This window comes from Anopheles funestus, chromosome X (assembly GCF_943734845.2).
Source record: "Anopheles funestus chromosome X, idAnoFuneDA-416_04, whole genome shotgun sequence".
Classification (NCBI taxonomy): Eukaryota; Metazoa; Arthropoda; class Insecta; order Diptera; family Culicidae; genus Anopheles; species Anopheles funestus.
This window is the reverse complement of record NC_064597.1, coordinates 5,421,815-5,438,020: the sequence shown is the minus strand read 5'-3', so window position 1 is coordinate 5,438,020 and position 16,206 is coordinate 5,421,815. Positions and strand designations below refer to the sequence as shown.

Sequence of the window (16,206 nt, the reverse complement as noted above, 5' to 3'; positions counted from 1 at the left end):
GGCTACTACTCTCATTCTTGATTCGTGTACATCAAGAAGTGATTGCTAAAAATAGAACAAGTGTTTCGATTTTCTCAACAACTCCAAACGGTATCGTCGAAGGGTCAAACAAGAACCAATAGGTACGTGCTGGTTGCATCTATATTTTTTGAAGAAATCTCTTTGTTGAGAAATTGAAGAAATACTCAATTCTTGTTATATGTGAATATTGACAAAAAAACCCGGAACTTATCACCCTGCTTGTAAAAATAGCTTAACGTTTCCAGTCAAAAAGTGTGAAGATTAATAACGCAACATTGTACGCGTGTAGTTATAACATTCGAGCACACTCGAATTAAGGGTCACGGCCATCACCAGTGCTATTTCAGGGCGAAGTAATCGCTCGCACGGATGTGCGTTTTTCATGCTATTTATGGCAGACGAGTACTTACGCGCGCGTGTGTTTAGGACGATCAATGCTGACGTATGACCAAACTTACCTTTTTAGTGGAGACGTTAGCATTAGCCGAGGGTAGTGAAGCAGTTTCGGACAGCATGCTGCCGGTGGAGGAGACCATCGACTCCACGCCACTCATCAAAACAGATGCCCCAAGAAATTTGTTCAGCAGCGCTCGCGCCTCCTGATCCTCAACACTATCACCTTGCTCGGTGACTGTTTATGTAAAACACCATGAAATGAGGAGAAACGGCACGATCAGTGAACCAGCTCATGCGAATATAGCTCAAACTTACCATTATCTGCGTTGCTCATGCGTTGGAGGACATCGCGCACATCGACAACCTTGGAGGTGTCGTTCAGGAATGAACGCACCTGACGCGTAGTAACTCCCGTTTCCATCTGGTCCTGCTCGAACTCGTCTACCGAGCCGGATTGCATGGAACAACCGTCCGTGGCCGGTGTCGACGCACGGCTGGACTGACTTTGAGCTGATGACCGTAGGATTAGACCAGCTTTCGGGTACGTACGTGTCGACTCCTGCGTCAAGGAGCCCGACGACTCACGGTGTATGAATCGCTCAGTTAACTCTTTCACCGAACCCTTACGTACGACCTTGGCGTCACGTCGTGCTGCCATCTCCAAACCATCCATCACCTCGAACTCCTCGGTGTGCATACCACCAGCATCGATCGTCTCCGTTTTCCGGATGGCCATCATCTTGCCGGACTTCTGGTTTGATGCAAACCCATCATCGCCAACTGTCTCATGTCCGGTATCACTTCTCTCATTATTTCTTACAAGCTCCGAAAATGTGCCCGGTTCGTTCGTGTAGTGGGTGGTGCTCCGCTTGCCCACCGCTGGACCACCATTTTCTGCGTACAGCGTCTCGGTGACGATTGTTCCACTGATCTTGGTATCTTCCGTAGTGGCCGGTGCCGGTGCAGCCTTCTTTTTCAACGCTCGAATACCGAAAAGTGGCAATCCGTTCTCATCCGTGGGACCCACACCATAGCTAGAGGTGATGCAGTCAGTCGTTGTTTTCGGATCGGTTGACGATTTCACCTGCTGGTAGCTGGACGTCGTACTAACTACCTTTCTTCCACCAGCGGTACCACCAGCAGCGGTGGAGGAGCTTGTCACGCTACTGCTCTTAAAGGTGCGTGTGTTTTCCGACGCTTTCTTCAAAATATTGCTAGTGGCCCAGATGGGTCGGTCATCTTTAGTCGTGGGATGGCGATCCAGTGCTCCAGTCTTACCAGCGAACCGATCAGTTACCACTGTCGTCGTTTTCGTTGTAGTTGAAACATTCGTTGCAGCATTTCGTACGTTTTCCTGTTCCTGCTGCTGGCGTTGTTTGCTATTTCGTTCGGACACCTTGTCTGTTTCGAAGATTTCCTGACTCTTGATGGCTCCAGCATCAATCGCATCCGTGGTAACGGTAGTCGATTGTTTACGTCCAGATAATGTCGAACTACGGGTTGGACTGCTGTCCTTTCGTTTGTTGGAGTTAGAATCGCGCGTATTCGTCACGGTAGAGCTGTGCGTGGAGGTCACAGTTTTCATGGACGTAACATTTGCCTGTTTACCCGTTTGGCTAACAGTGGATGTTTGCTGTTCCTTCTGCTTCTTAACGACACGAATTTGTGCCCGTATACGGCGTCGCTGTTCGTAACCCGTTACCGACTCTAGCATACGTTCGAGCATTTCCAAATCGAAGATCTCCTCAATAACTGGTGTGGATGCACCGGAAATTGCAGGCTGTGCTTCACCGGCGCTTGTTTTGCGCTTGGAGCTAACGGTTGTAGATTGGGTTGTTGTTGTTCGGTTGCTTGAATCCAAGCGCTTTAGCTCGACTCCGAACTTGGCACTGCTGGTCGTACTGCGCACAGTCGTTGCTTCGTTATGTGCTATCGCCACTCCGTGGTCAAGTGAGTCCCGTCTCTGATTCGCATTAATGTGCTCCAGCGAGGCGACGGTGTGGTTCATATAGGAGGGTTTCGAATGATCCACCGAGTGTACTGGACGACTGGTGGCACTAGTATCTACCTGTTGCTTCAACGATTGTCTTCTAGGTAAGGTTGAAGTGGATGTTTCCACACCTTCTTGCGATGTTTGTGTAGTGTACTCAACTTGTATTTTGGACGAAGAAATACGTTTCTCAAACATATCCTTCTTCGCAGACACTGTATCCCGAATATAGGTCGGAGGTCGTACTCCACTACCGCTGTCCCGACGACCTTGGGTAGGAACCGGTTTCGCTGATTCCGGTTCGACCACAGACTCCACTTTCGTAATTGATTCCTTACGAATCGACGACACCTCTACGCCTCTGCCTTCTTCACGCATCGTTTGAGTGGTTTTACGCTCAGTCACTCCAATGTCGGCAAGCTTCAAATCTGTTGATTTAGGTTCGTTCTGTTGCTGTGGCTGTTGCTGCTTGTTACGGCGATCTTCCCATATCGACGGTCTGTTCAAGATGTCACGCTGACGAACGTCCTGCACCGTTTGACCTTTTTCGAAGATTTCCTTCGCTTTCTTCACGGCTTCGGTGCTGCGGAGTGTGATCGGGCTAGCGCATGGTGCCAATGCGGACGGTGCTTGTTTCTCATACTGTTTGTTCATTGTAGTCGTACGATAACGATTGGCAATGCTGGATCCGCTAGATTGTACCAGATCTTCAGCAGCCGCATCTTCCACGATGTGACGCGCAGTACTACGCATGGCATTTTTAACCAGTTCCGGTGACTTTTGGGGAACAAACCTACCGCTTACGGATTCGGACACACTTACAGAGTGCTGTTTTGTCTCCTCATTCTCCTCTTCCTCCTCTTCCGACTCCTGCTGTTCGACTTGATCTTTGTCGACAGATGCCTGCAAACGTCCAACGCTACGACCAACCGTGGTGTTAGTGGATTCATGGTCCCGGGTTTCCGAAGTGCGTTGGATTCGATTAGCGAAACGATTCACCTTCTCATTAACACTCAGCAAACATTCATCACCCTCGGTTACCTTTACCGGTACATCTTCATTTTCCGGCACGAACGGTCCAGATGTGCGTATCTTCTTAACCTCCTCAGCGGTCGATATAAACTTGGTTACCTTATCCGATACACTCAGTAGACATTCATCCGACTTTAGATGCTCATCGATATCGTCATACTCGGGACGTGCTGAGAATCTTGCAGGTTGTGGACGGTTATCAGTAACACCACTATTGGATGGTTCTTGCAATCGGCGTGCTTCCTGTGCAAACTTGTTCACCTTTTCGGTAACGCTCAGCAGCGACTCGTCATCTTCCGTCACCCGGTCGAGGTTGGTAATACGTGTCGCGTGTTGCGAGGTAGTCTCATCGACCTCCGTAATTTCACACCCCAAGTACTCGTTGGTTGCTTCCTCAAAGATGGGAATGTTGTTGACGCGCTGGGTACGATTTTGACGACCGCCGGCTGCATCGTCGTCCGGTTCTTGCACTGCGTCCGGATATCGTGGTTTGCCCGTATCTTCCGTGTCTGGCGATACCGGGATCGGAATCAACTTGTTCGGTGTCGGTTCGCGGGATGATTTTGCTAGCTGTATGTCAATTACCACGTTGTCTAGATGGTCCGAGCCGAGAGTATTGGAGCTGGTGGTGCTGAGGGCAGTAACACCACTCACTGCTTTCGTGGAAAGATTTATCGTTTTTGTAGCAACATGCTTTACGGGTCTTTCTACTTTACGTCCGCCGGACGATGGACGATCTGAGGTGGTCGATTTGGGGGTCGTCGTGTTGATGGTGGAAGATGTCTGACGGTTTGTCGAGGCATTTGTCGCTCGCAGATGGTTATCGCTCGACGAGCGTGTATAATTTTTGCCCGTACGGGCAACACCAGTTGTTCGGTATACCGGGGCCGAATCCTTACGATCCGTATGACGGCAACACGATGTTCCCGTAACGCTCATCTCGATCACACTCTCGACCGTTTCCTCCACCTCACTGTTATCTGAGATTCCCGTATCCTTGCTGGATTCGGGATCAGTTTCCGGTTCCACCGGACGCTTGGATACGTTCACCTGCTCACGTTTGATACCACTTTTCACAGTGCTTACCTCCTCGCTTGTACCCTGCAAGGACTTGGTCTGTGCGGTTGGTTTACGCATAGATTCGATCTTGATTTTTGCTACCGTTATGTGGTTCTGTTTCACTGGGACAGATTTCTCCGTACCGGATGCTGGTCGTCTCTTGTCTGGGCTAGTGGCGGACGTGCGTGTCTTGCTCTGTGTAGCCATCTCTGCCGCGCGGCGTTTTACATCAAAGTCAGAGGAGCTCTTGTTGGTAATGATACGGCTGTTGGCGGTAGCAGTCGGACGTCGATCGAACTTGGAGTCTGACGATTGTTTGGTCAGTATCTTTTCGTGCGTACGGGTCGTTGTTGTCTTTGTTCGTACATTCTCCGTCACCTCCATAACGGGAAGGATGGTAATTTCAGCGACCGATATATTGCGACCTTCCTTCTTTTGCTCCACCAATATCGTTGCCTTGCTTTTGGTCGTAGTTTCAGACGATAGTTTTACTGGTGATTCAACTCGTTCATTCTTCAACGGCAATTCATTGCGAGTCGGTTTTCGAGTCGGCGATGTTTCTTTTGCCGGTGACGTTCGTGTGGAAGAAGGTTCCATGTGCGAAGATTTGCGTATTGGTGAGACATCCTTAGCAATCGATGGGTGTCTTGTTGGTGATACTTCTTTCGCTGGTGATTTTCGTGCAGGAGAAGTATCCTTCGATTTTCGTGCGAGCAAATCTTCCTCCTGTGTCGATTGCTTTCGCGTTGGTGAGGTTTCCTTGGCCATTGGAGAAATTTCGCGTGAAACTGTTTTACGGCTCGGCGAACTATCTTTCACTGGTGAGCTCTTGCGCGGTGAGTTGTCCTCTACCAAACCCTTTCGCGTGGGTGAGCTTTCTTTCGGTGTGGAAGCAATATTACGTGTCGGAGAAGTTTGTTGAGAAGAAATTTTACGACTTGGTGAGGTATCCTTAGCCGCCACCGTTGACTTACGGCTGCTGGAATGTTCCTTCTCAAGTACGCTGTCCTGCTCATCCGTCGTTTGACGTGCAAGTGAGTTGCTTGTTTTAGTCTCCATTGATTTGATCTCTTGTTCGATTTTTTTACGTTGTTCACGCAGCTCGGAACGCGACTGCTGCACCGTAACGGTGTTATCGTACGTGCTAAAAATGCTCTTCGATTCATCCTTCACATCCTCATCGCCCGGTCGATTCGGCATGCCCAAAATTTTGCGGCATCTTTCTTCATATGTTTCACTGCGTACCAGCGGTGGTTTCGAACTACCACGCGCCTTAATGCCATCCACTTCCGGATAGGCTTGACGCTCGGATTCTGTAACGTGTGACAGACTCTCAGCTGTCTTTTCGTACTCCCGTGCAGTGCTTGTTGTGGAGGATTGCTTGGTTGGGGAAGTACTGCGTGAACCGCCATGAAGCGAGGTCTCCGAGACCTTGCGGGGGCTTGGCGAACGTTGTGTGGGCCCCGATTGCTGCTCCTGAAATCCGGACATTTTTCGTTCCGATGTGAACGTGGCACGCATGTAGTCGGGTTTAGTGTCCGAATCAGTACGCACCGGTTGAACCTTCTCCGGGCTAGCGCTCGAACGCCCGGGCAGGGTTACATTCGAACGGACGGAGCGTACGCTTCCGGTCGGCGAAACTGAGCGCAACGAGCGTGCGAAGGAATCGTGCGCCGCATCTACCTCCACCATAATACGCTGCGAGCTGGTCTTTGTCATTGACGTTGATGACTGGTTTGCCTTCTCCTGGCGAATAAATTCGTTCGTAGCGTTGCTTTCGTTCGGGCGACCCGACCGACCCACGGATTCTGGTTGCATTTTAGCGGACGTGCGCATACCCTCCTCGACTTTCTCGCCCATGGACGTCGGCTCATGGGTGATTTTTTCGTACGTCCGTGTCGTGACCGTCGTACCGTCGTCCAACCGCTTCGTTTCGGTAATCATTTTCGTCGACGCGTTCACCATTGTTTCTTCCCGCTCAATGATCTTGCCGGCACCCTGTGCCAGACGGAACGCTTCGCGTACCCGCTCTGGATCCTTGGAGAGTTCCTTGGGAATCGTTTGTTCCTCCCGTGCGTCCGAAATCGACTGCATATCCGCTGTGTTAGTCGAGCTCAAGTCAACGTTCTTGGTAGTAGCGCTGTTGCGTTGCACGCTGGAGGTGGAAGAACTCGTGACGGTACGCTTTTGCGAGGAACTGAAGTGATCATCGCCGAATTCCAGCATAGAACCTGTGCCCTGATCAGTCGCATCGATTAACTGTTTTTTCGGTCGCTCCGAGTCACCGTTTTGCTGTTGATAAACGACGCGCGTTGAGCTCACCGAAGTAGTGGTCGAATGTGTCGATCCGGACACGCTACGTCCATTCTCGCCCTCGGTAATGCTATCCTCCACCAGCACAGTGGTGGACTGGTCTCCCTTGCTGTGTACAAAGTTGGAATCGTCCCCATCGTAATGCTCACTGTGTGATTCCAAGTTTTTGCCAGCGAACGCTGTACGACCACCATCAATCTCCTTGATGCCTTGAGTAGTGGCGGATGTACGCATCGTATGCGTCTTACCATCCGCGCTTACTTCCTCGGATGTTCTGATCTGCCATCCGCTATTATCTGACGGTATCGCCATGTTACCAAATCTGAAATCATAACGCATTTTGAAACATGTGCAGATGAAGCTCACGTCTAACTATAACACAAACCAAAGGCAAGCCAAAACGGATTAATGCTCAAGGCACTCTTAGACCATAGCGTACTTGCTCCTCATGCTTACCTGGTTGGGCTTTCCGAGTCACGGATTTCCTTCGTTTTGAAACTCTCGAAACTCTGGTCAACGAGCGAATCTCCATGGCTCCCAGTGACTGTGCTCTTCTTCAGCCCGAATGTAGCGCTCGCATTATCCATCAGGAAGTACGGTGGACTGCTGTCGTTGCTGGCGTAAAAATCTTTCAACCGTTGCTCGCGCAACTTGTACATATACGCCCGGATTTCTTTCTTGCGCGAAAAGTCCTCCGCCTGTTGCCACTGGAATCATAAAGAAATGAAGCAAATTTTAGATTAATGAATATGTTTGTTGAAGAAGAAATAGTAATTCTTATAAGAATCAGAGTGACTCAGAGTGAAAAAAAATTACTCAGCACAATAATTCACGGTAAAGAACAAATTGTCTATTACGTTCTTTATAATACAAGAAATAGTACGTACAGCAGATGGGTGTGGTTAAGTCATCTGTATGTAGATTAACCATTTATTGCTCATTAGCACGGACAGTCCAAATAAGACCAAACCCCCAACTGGTGCATTTCGATCAATACCAACCCACAGTGATCACAATTTTGGGGTTTTTTTTGAGCTCCATTAACGCTCGTGCTCATACTCGTACGCCAAGACGGTGTCGAAATGGGGATTTTTTTTATTTGTACCATCATTACGCCCATACGCGTAGTAGATGGATTTGCTGCAAAAGGCTTCCACAATCGAAAACAAGACCAAAAAGGATATTCCGCTTATCGAAATCAACCGCAACGATGAGCACTGGGCCGCATGTCACCGTGCTCGGGTTTCTCTTAATTCCAAATTGGGGTCCGGAATTTATTACCTCATTTGCTCCCATCCTCCAGCATCCTTCACAGCAAGATGCCCTTGCTGCGCTTAGCGCGATCTGGTAATGACAGCAAACGGCAACGTTTTTGAACGCCTTGTAGGGAGTGTCGTTCAGCTTTCGAAATAGAATGCTTGACAACAGGCAGTGTGGGGCGTCATTGAGAGTGAATCGGTACGGTAATTTGTACTATTGGTTGGTGGAAATAATTACGTTCGTTTCATTAATTGCAAGCAGCCGCAACTTGTTTTTCGTTTTGCATCTTCATGTGTTGGCGACTTTTTTAAAATTATTCCAATCGCATCGTAATGAGTAGAAAAAAAAGCAAAATTCTATCAATGATCAGAGCACGAAGGTTTTATTCGTCTTGTATAAATCCACATGAACCCGTATTGGAAAAAAATGTTCCAATGCCGCCTATTGCTAGACATTAAAATTTGTCATACAGAAAAAAAGTAGTTCACCAAACGCGCAGTACTTCCGCTCGTCGTTTTCCAAACTGCTCCATCGGTGATCGCAAACCGTACAATGATATCATCCACAGTCTACGAATCCCGGTCACACAACCTTTTGCTTAAATCCAGGGGTTGTGGTTTTATCGTAGGTGTGCGGTTTTGCAACGAGCAGCGAAAAAAAAAATACATATACTACACCGTGTGGGTCAATTCATTCGCCTTCGCCAGTACCAAAAAAGGTACACACCGAAAATGGCGACCCGAGACTTCACATTACCCTAATATGGCACACACTATATATTATATTGGAGAATAAATTTAAAATACCAAACAGCACCAGGTTGATGCCGGTCGGTTATATCCTGCTTTGGTTACTTCATTTACCATATTTTTATATTTTTTGCTATACATCTATCACCATTCGAGCAGTTGTCTACTTTGTAACTCGATATTATCTAAAAAGCAGTAAAAACAAAAGTTGATAACAAACAATACTATCCGATACGGGCATTATAAATCTTTAAAAGACATCTTTTATAAGTTATAAAAAAAAAACAAGTTGCCTACAAGATGATGAATCATCCAGAGTTCTTCGACAAACAGGCTATAGACTATAGCCTTAGCTTTTTTTGAGCAATTTAGCAAAATTGAAAAATGTGATATATTTTAATGGGAATTTGTTGCAATATGTTTCTTTTCACTCAAATAATGCTTTAAACTAAAAAAAGAATAAAAAATCGAAAAAAAAATTTCAAACAAATTTCAACTCGAAAATTTCATAAGGCTTACCCCTTACGTTTTTTTTGAGAAATTTTGCAAAAAAAAATAAAATTGTTTTATTTTAATCCCAATTGGTTGCAATGAGTTTCTTTTCACTCAAATAATGATTAAAATAAAAAAAAGAGTGAAAAATAATGAAAAAATCAAAAAATTCAAAAAAATTAAAATTTACTAAGCGTCATTTTTGCACCAAATTTTGCCTATAACTCGGTCGGTATACAACGGATCGCCAAACTTTAACCTGTGGTCGATAGATGGCATCAATGGCTACATTTTCTTCTTGGACGGCCATGCCCTCAGATGTCTGTGCCAGAAGTTATTCCAGGAACCAAGTTCCTTACCCTGTTTGAGAAAATGTAAAATTTTTCTCATTTTTGCACCAACTTTTGCCTATAAATCGGTCGGTATCCAACGGATCACCAATCTTCAACCTGTGGTCGATAAATGGCATCAATGGCTACATTTTCTTCTTGGACGGCCATGCCCTCAGATGTCTGTGCTAGAAGTTATTCGAGGAACCAAGTTCCTTACCCTGTTTGAGAAAATGTTAAATTTTTCTTATTTTTGCACCAACTTTTGCCTATAACTCGGTCGGTATCCAACGGATCGCCAATCTTTAACTTGTGGTCGATAGATGGCACCAATGGCTACATTTTCTTCTTGGACGGCCATACCGTCAGATGTCTGTGCCAGAAGTTATTCGAGGAACCAAGTTCCTTACCCTGTTTTTGAACAATTTAGCAAAATTGAAAAATGTGATATATTTTAATGGGAATTTGTTGCAATATGTTTCTTTTCACTCAAATAATGCTTTAAACTAAAAAAAGAATAAAAAATCGAAAAAAAAATTTCAAACAAATTTCAACTCGAAAATTTCATAAGGCTTACCCCTTACGTTTTTTTTGAGAAATTTTGCAAAAAAAATAAAATTGTTTTATTTTAATCCCAATTGGTTGCAATAAGTTCCTTTTCACTCAAATAATGCTTGAAATAAAAAAAAGAGTGAAAAATAATAATAAAAATCAAAAAATTCAAAAAAAAATGAAAATTTTCCTCAATTTTGCACCAAATTTTGCCTATAACTCGGTCGGTATCCAACGGATCGCCAATCTTCAACCTGTGGTCGATAGATGGTAACAATGGCTACATTTTCTTCTTGGACGGTCATGCCATCAGTTGTCTGTGCCAGAAGTTATTCGAGGAACCAAGTTCCTTACCCTGTTTGAGAAAATGTAAAATTTTCTTCATTTTTGCACCAACTTTTGACTATAACTCGGTCGGTATCCAACGGATCGCCGATCCTTAACCTGTGGTCGATAGATGGCACCAATGGCTACATTTTCTTCTTGGACGGCCATGTCCTCAGATGTCTGTGCCAGAAGTTATTCGAGGAACCAAGTTCCTTACCCTGTTTGAGAAAATGTAAAATTTTCCTCATTTTTGAGCAATGTAGCAAAATTGTAAAATGTGATATATTTTAATGCGAATTTGTTGCAATATGTTTCTTTTCACTCAAATAATGCTTTAAACTAAAAAAAGAATAAAAAATTGAAAAAAACAATTTCAAAAAAATTTCAACTCGAAAATTTCATAAGGCTTACCCCTTACGATTTTTCGGGAAATTTTGCAAAAAAAAAAAATTTATTTATTTTAATGCCAATTGGTTGCAATGAGTTTCTTTTCACTCGAATAATGCTTGGAAGGAAAAAAAGAACAAAAAATAAAGTTTAAAATAAAAATAATGATATTGCAGACTTAGTATATCTCCATCCATAGCCGGCATTACATCAATGTTCCTATGTAAGCAATCGATCAACCAGTATCAACGAACTCTCCAATCAGTTGGGCGTGAACAAACATGCTAAAATCGCACCCGATTAAAAAACTCAAGTCTGAGAAGTTTGATGCAGCCGTAATGCCCCACATAAGAAGTCGCTCGGGTTTGCAGAATGCATTAAGGCCAAGATAAACAACATTGAGAACAACATCTTATCGCTGTACATATGTATGTGCCCGTACTAGACACCGGCACAAAATAGGACCGGCGTAGACATCTGCTTATATCCTCAGCTCAGAGGCTTGAGGTTGATGGAAGATAACCGTTGTCTGTAACTACCTAACACGGTCGTACTGTTTGCTTCGAACCATCAAACTTTCCCTTACGGAACCAGAAACGAGCGGTTTTACTTTCCAGATGATAGGCCACCATCATCGGTGAGTCGGCGAAATGGGCCGGGCGAGTCACCGGGTATTACCGTGGGCGCCACTTCGTAATACCGCTGCGCGCAGAGCTCGTTGACCAATCTGTTACCAAGCGCTTCGACCATAGCGCACCCACCAACCGACGCTTACTGGAGCGTACCGTAGCGTTCTGGGCGGGCATTGTATTTACGGCATTTCCCGCCGTGTTACGGTATCTTGCAAGATACCACCTGCAAAAAAACAAGCGTACTCGAGTAATCGTAGCACCAGTTCCGTCTGGCTGAAGGTGCAATAAATTGAACATTCCACAAACGCACAGCATCGCCCTCGGACATCCGCCCTGCCAGTTTCTGCCCAGTTTCCCGCAAACTTCCGAGCCCTGCCGTACAATCTGTCGGTTGCGGGATGTGCTGAATCAACATAATTGTTAACTAATGCTACACGCGGAGATAATGTTTGCCTTTTGCGTATTGAGGATTCTACCTTCTTCGAACATCTGGTGTCTTGCCTTATCACACAGAAGGCTACCTCACCGGTGCAGTATGGAAAATAAGGTGATTCTTTACCGGTGGAAAGAAGTACAAAAGGTTCACACTGTTGCCGTTAGATGGCGATGCATTCTGAATTGCTGAAGCGAATATCTTCCGGATTTGCTCCATTTTTCTCATCCCAACAACTCATCAAGATATCGTTAGGTAATAAAAGTAACTCTGAGCTAAACTGCTTTAAAATTCCCTCCTGAAAAACCTTCCAAATGGTTTCTTCTGCTCTGAATGTATTACTGAGCTTCATTTGAATATTTTCACACAGAAAATACTCCTTTTTTCATACCGAAAAAAAAATTACCGTTTCGTTAAACTTTTGCAAACCAGCATATTTATACTGTTTTACACCCATTTTGCTACCGGTTTTGCAAACAATGAGTACTTTAACAGTAAGCTGATAATTATGTTGTGTCGCTTAGTATTTTTTTTTTAGGGTTTTAAGGGTTTTGTGTATTCTCTCTCTCTTGCTCTACTTTGATTGACGCACTTGACGCCGGAAAAGCAAACATAAGAAAACAGGTTAATGTGCCATTCTAAATGGCTGGTGAATGTTTTATTGCAGGACGGCGGTTTTTTTTCACAACACCGCGAGACCGCGCCGAAAAAGCATAACATCTCACATTGTGATTGCTAATTTATTTTTTCATATTAAAACCACTGCCGAAACTTGCTGATAACCACTTATTAAATATGTTTTTTTTCTTGAATTATGCTTCAAAACTGGAATTCATCAAATAGCTTTTAACATCTCAATAAAATCATATATGCGATCATCTTTTGTTTGCTTCTCTTTTCTAATTTAAAAATAAATTTTAAAAAAATTATATACTTTCGCTTCGTTTTTGAGAAATGAACTATTTATACTCACTATAAATAAAGCAACAAACAAAACACGTGATGTTAAAAATCTATTTCTTATTACTCGGGAAAGTTCATACATATGTGCCCCGTTAAGCAGGCAAGCGCCAAGCGCAAGAACGAACAGAAAAAAAACCGGTCGCCCAAAACTGGACCGAACCCACATCCACGGTTTCATCCCGTGAACGTGAAGATGAAAGAAAATAAAAACTGCCTCTGCCACTGAATTCCGAACAAACTTACCACTTTGCTTTTCGACGTCTCGCACGAGAACTCACCGCGCCACAGGAGAACTCACTTCACCCTTTTTTCTACCAACTTCTGTTTTTGGGCGTTTGCGTACGCGAAACCGGTGCTTTCATTGATGGTTCATTAAAGCGCTGTTTGCTCGATATTTATAAATATTTGATTTTTCTTTTTTTGTTGTGCTATTTTAATAGTTTGGCGTTCACACGTTTTCAGGTATGGTTTTTGTGGATCGTGGATCGTACTGGGGGTTTTTTTTTGATTGAATGCTGACTGTGCTGATCGGTAACGCCGAGATGGACGGAGGTTTTTGGTTTTGTTCAGAACTTTCTTCAACGACTGCACTTATTATAATTCTTTCAGTTCTCGCTTACAACTCTTAAACACACTTTAAGCGCTCCAAAACATGGAGGAGGAACGCTTTTGGCTTTCTCCACTCTTTCTCTCTCTCTACTCGACCCTTGCACCAGATTTAGCAAAATAATTGCAAAAAAAATTTGCTTCTTATGTTTGGTTTTCACTTTAATACATGCAAATTCTGGTCTAACTAATTATCACGTTGTTGATAGCGCACCGGATAGGGACCCCCCACGGTAGAACAACAAAACACTTCACAAATGGCGTTCGCACGACGGACGACAGATCGATCACCGTACAGCGTTACGTTGCGTCTTCGGGTGAACTAAAGTTCTTGCATCGAGACGCAATGCCTTTTGCCCATTTCGAGCCCGAAACGGATGAGCATGGGTGGCTGCCGTTTTTTGCTGCGTGTTGTGCGCCCGTACAGAGGAACACACGCACACACAGAGAGAGAGAGACCGGGTGTCCGGATGGACACCCTCCCACCCCCCAAAGACAGAACGCCAGTTACTCACGATCGGCGAGAGGACTCACTCCGTGTGGGTGTTGGATCCTAGCCCAAGATGTGTGTGGGGTGTAGTGATCGTACGGCGATCACCGATCACTTTGAACGCTTTTAGGAGTGTGTTGCGTTTTGTGTTCGTAGTTGTGCCACGGGTAAATTGTTGTCTCCCCTCTTTTCTTCCAAGGGTTGCAACTGAGTTACTGAGCCATGGGATATTGCCGTTCTCAGATTCTGGGCACGCATTCCGTCCAGAGCAAACCCTAGACCTCTGTCTGTCTGTAGGGATTTTCCCATCGTGCACTCCCCACAAGTGAGATCTGACTGGAAAGCAACAGCTTTTAAGCGAACTCCGGCAACTTGTGGTGGGTTATTGGGTGAGTTCTCAACGAGTAGGCGAACATCCCCAGACTGTGCTACAACACAACAAAAAGTGCTGAGTGTTCTAGGGTGACACCGAAGCAGACCTACTGCAGTGCTGCGGCATTCAAACATCAGGCACGCTGAGCGTTGACGCGTAATTAATAAAAGAAGGTAAAAGAGGCGGGCGGTGGAAAATGGTAGAAGAAATTGAACAACAAATTATCTCCGCAACGCCTCCATTCCAGTCGGACAGAGGACACCGTCATCGCTCCCACACGCATCGAACACACCGAACCGTGCTCTCTGACGAACATCTGACCATAAATGCAACCAAAACGGTTTGATTGGTTTGTCTTGTCATTTTTGGACTAGATTCACCCCTTCCCTTCCCGATTAATCTGCAACCCGCATCACCTCACAACCGTCTCAACTCCAAGTTGCTTTCTTTTACCAACAACGTGGGATTGAATGAATGAAGGAAATTAAATATTGGAAATTTCTTTCCAAACTGCAAATCTGAATCTAAGACATAAATATAATATTTTTAATATTTTCTTTAAAGGCTTCCTCCTCCGTATATTCGTATAAGCGTTTTGTTGGCTTCATAATAGTTTCAAACAATTCTTCAATAAATTCTCATTTTTTTTAACAATCAGGTTTCACTCTCTTTCTGGCTTCAATTACATTTCCACTACACTACAGCCACATGAAAAACTAGTTTTGTTTTATTTTACGAAACCTCAGGCATTAAAAACAAAAACTCAAAAAAATGCACCGCCGGGAAAAGAAAGAAAGCATACAGGCAGAGCATAATCCGACACGTTATGTCGGGCGGGGTGGAGGGAGGGAGAGGGAGGCGAAAGAATTTCTGACTTATGCTTTCTGGTTCCGTTTTATCGCTGATCGCGCTCAGTTGCGCTGCCCATGCCTTCGCTCCCCCCCCAAAAACTATGCTCTCGTACGATGCGCTCCGTTTCTTCCCAATGTGCAACATGCCACGATCTTTACAGGCATAATGGAATTCTGAAAACACCGCCACAGAGCACTAGGAGATGGGTACGGGGATTTTATTTTTTTTTTATTTTTGATATCTTGGTGGTGTTTGTAAATCATTTATAGTTCTTCATCCTATGAGATGGGGATTTGTTGGTTTTTTTTTTGTATACGAAGATACGGTAGACACAGGTGAACAGTGATGGTAGTAAATGGTCGTAAAATATATCACTAATACGATTTAGGGCACAGAGACAGGGAGTTGAAGAGAAAAAAAACCTTTTCACGATAATCCTTGCGCGGTTGGAGCATGATTCATCCAGTCCAGATTAATGTGCGACGAAAAAACAGGTAAAATAGAATTTGTATCTTCCGCTCTGTTTCCAGTTATTGTGTTTTTTATAAATTCTATTTTTAAAACATGAGTAATAACCTAAAGAGAGATGAATAAATGATACGCAGGAAATAAAAATTAGACACCAAATTAGACTGAAATTTGTTACTCTTCTCTATAGACCATCAGGTCTATACAAATGATTCTATTTTGTTCGAGAACTTTTCCCTAGGCGCAGATGTTCCTCGAGTTTCCGGCAAAAATCCTAACCGCAACGGTCCTATCCTCCAACAACGTTAGACGGACCCCAAAAACGCTTACGACTTTCACGCATGTGCTGCTAAAGCTTTTTTGGTTAGGGAAGTAGAGACTTGAATTGCGTGGGCCAACCTGTACATGACGGAATTGTGTCCCTCCCCCCCGTTGGTGGCCTTCCCCAGTACGTGATGCTTCTCCGGTGTACAACCTACACC

The 16,206-nt window shown here is 44.7% G+C and overlaps 1 protein-coding gene across 1 annotated transcript in view; it reads right to left on the bottom strand.

Moving 5' to 3' along the window:
* Positions 1-16,206, bottom strand: part of LOC125761088 (mucin-19-like) — a 50,313-nt gene that overhangs the window by 22,881 nt on the left and 11,226 nt on the right. The window contains exons 4-6 of the mRNA XM_049421912.1: positions 7,268-7,518; positions 733-7,133; positions 480-652 (exon numbers count right to left, since the gene is read on the bottom strand). Of these exons, the coding sequence (XP_049277869.1) occupies positions 480-652; positions 733-7,133; positions 7,268-7,518 (6,825 nt within the window). The remainder of the gene's footprint in view (positions 1-479; positions 653-732; positions 7,134-7,267; positions 7,519-16,206) is intronic.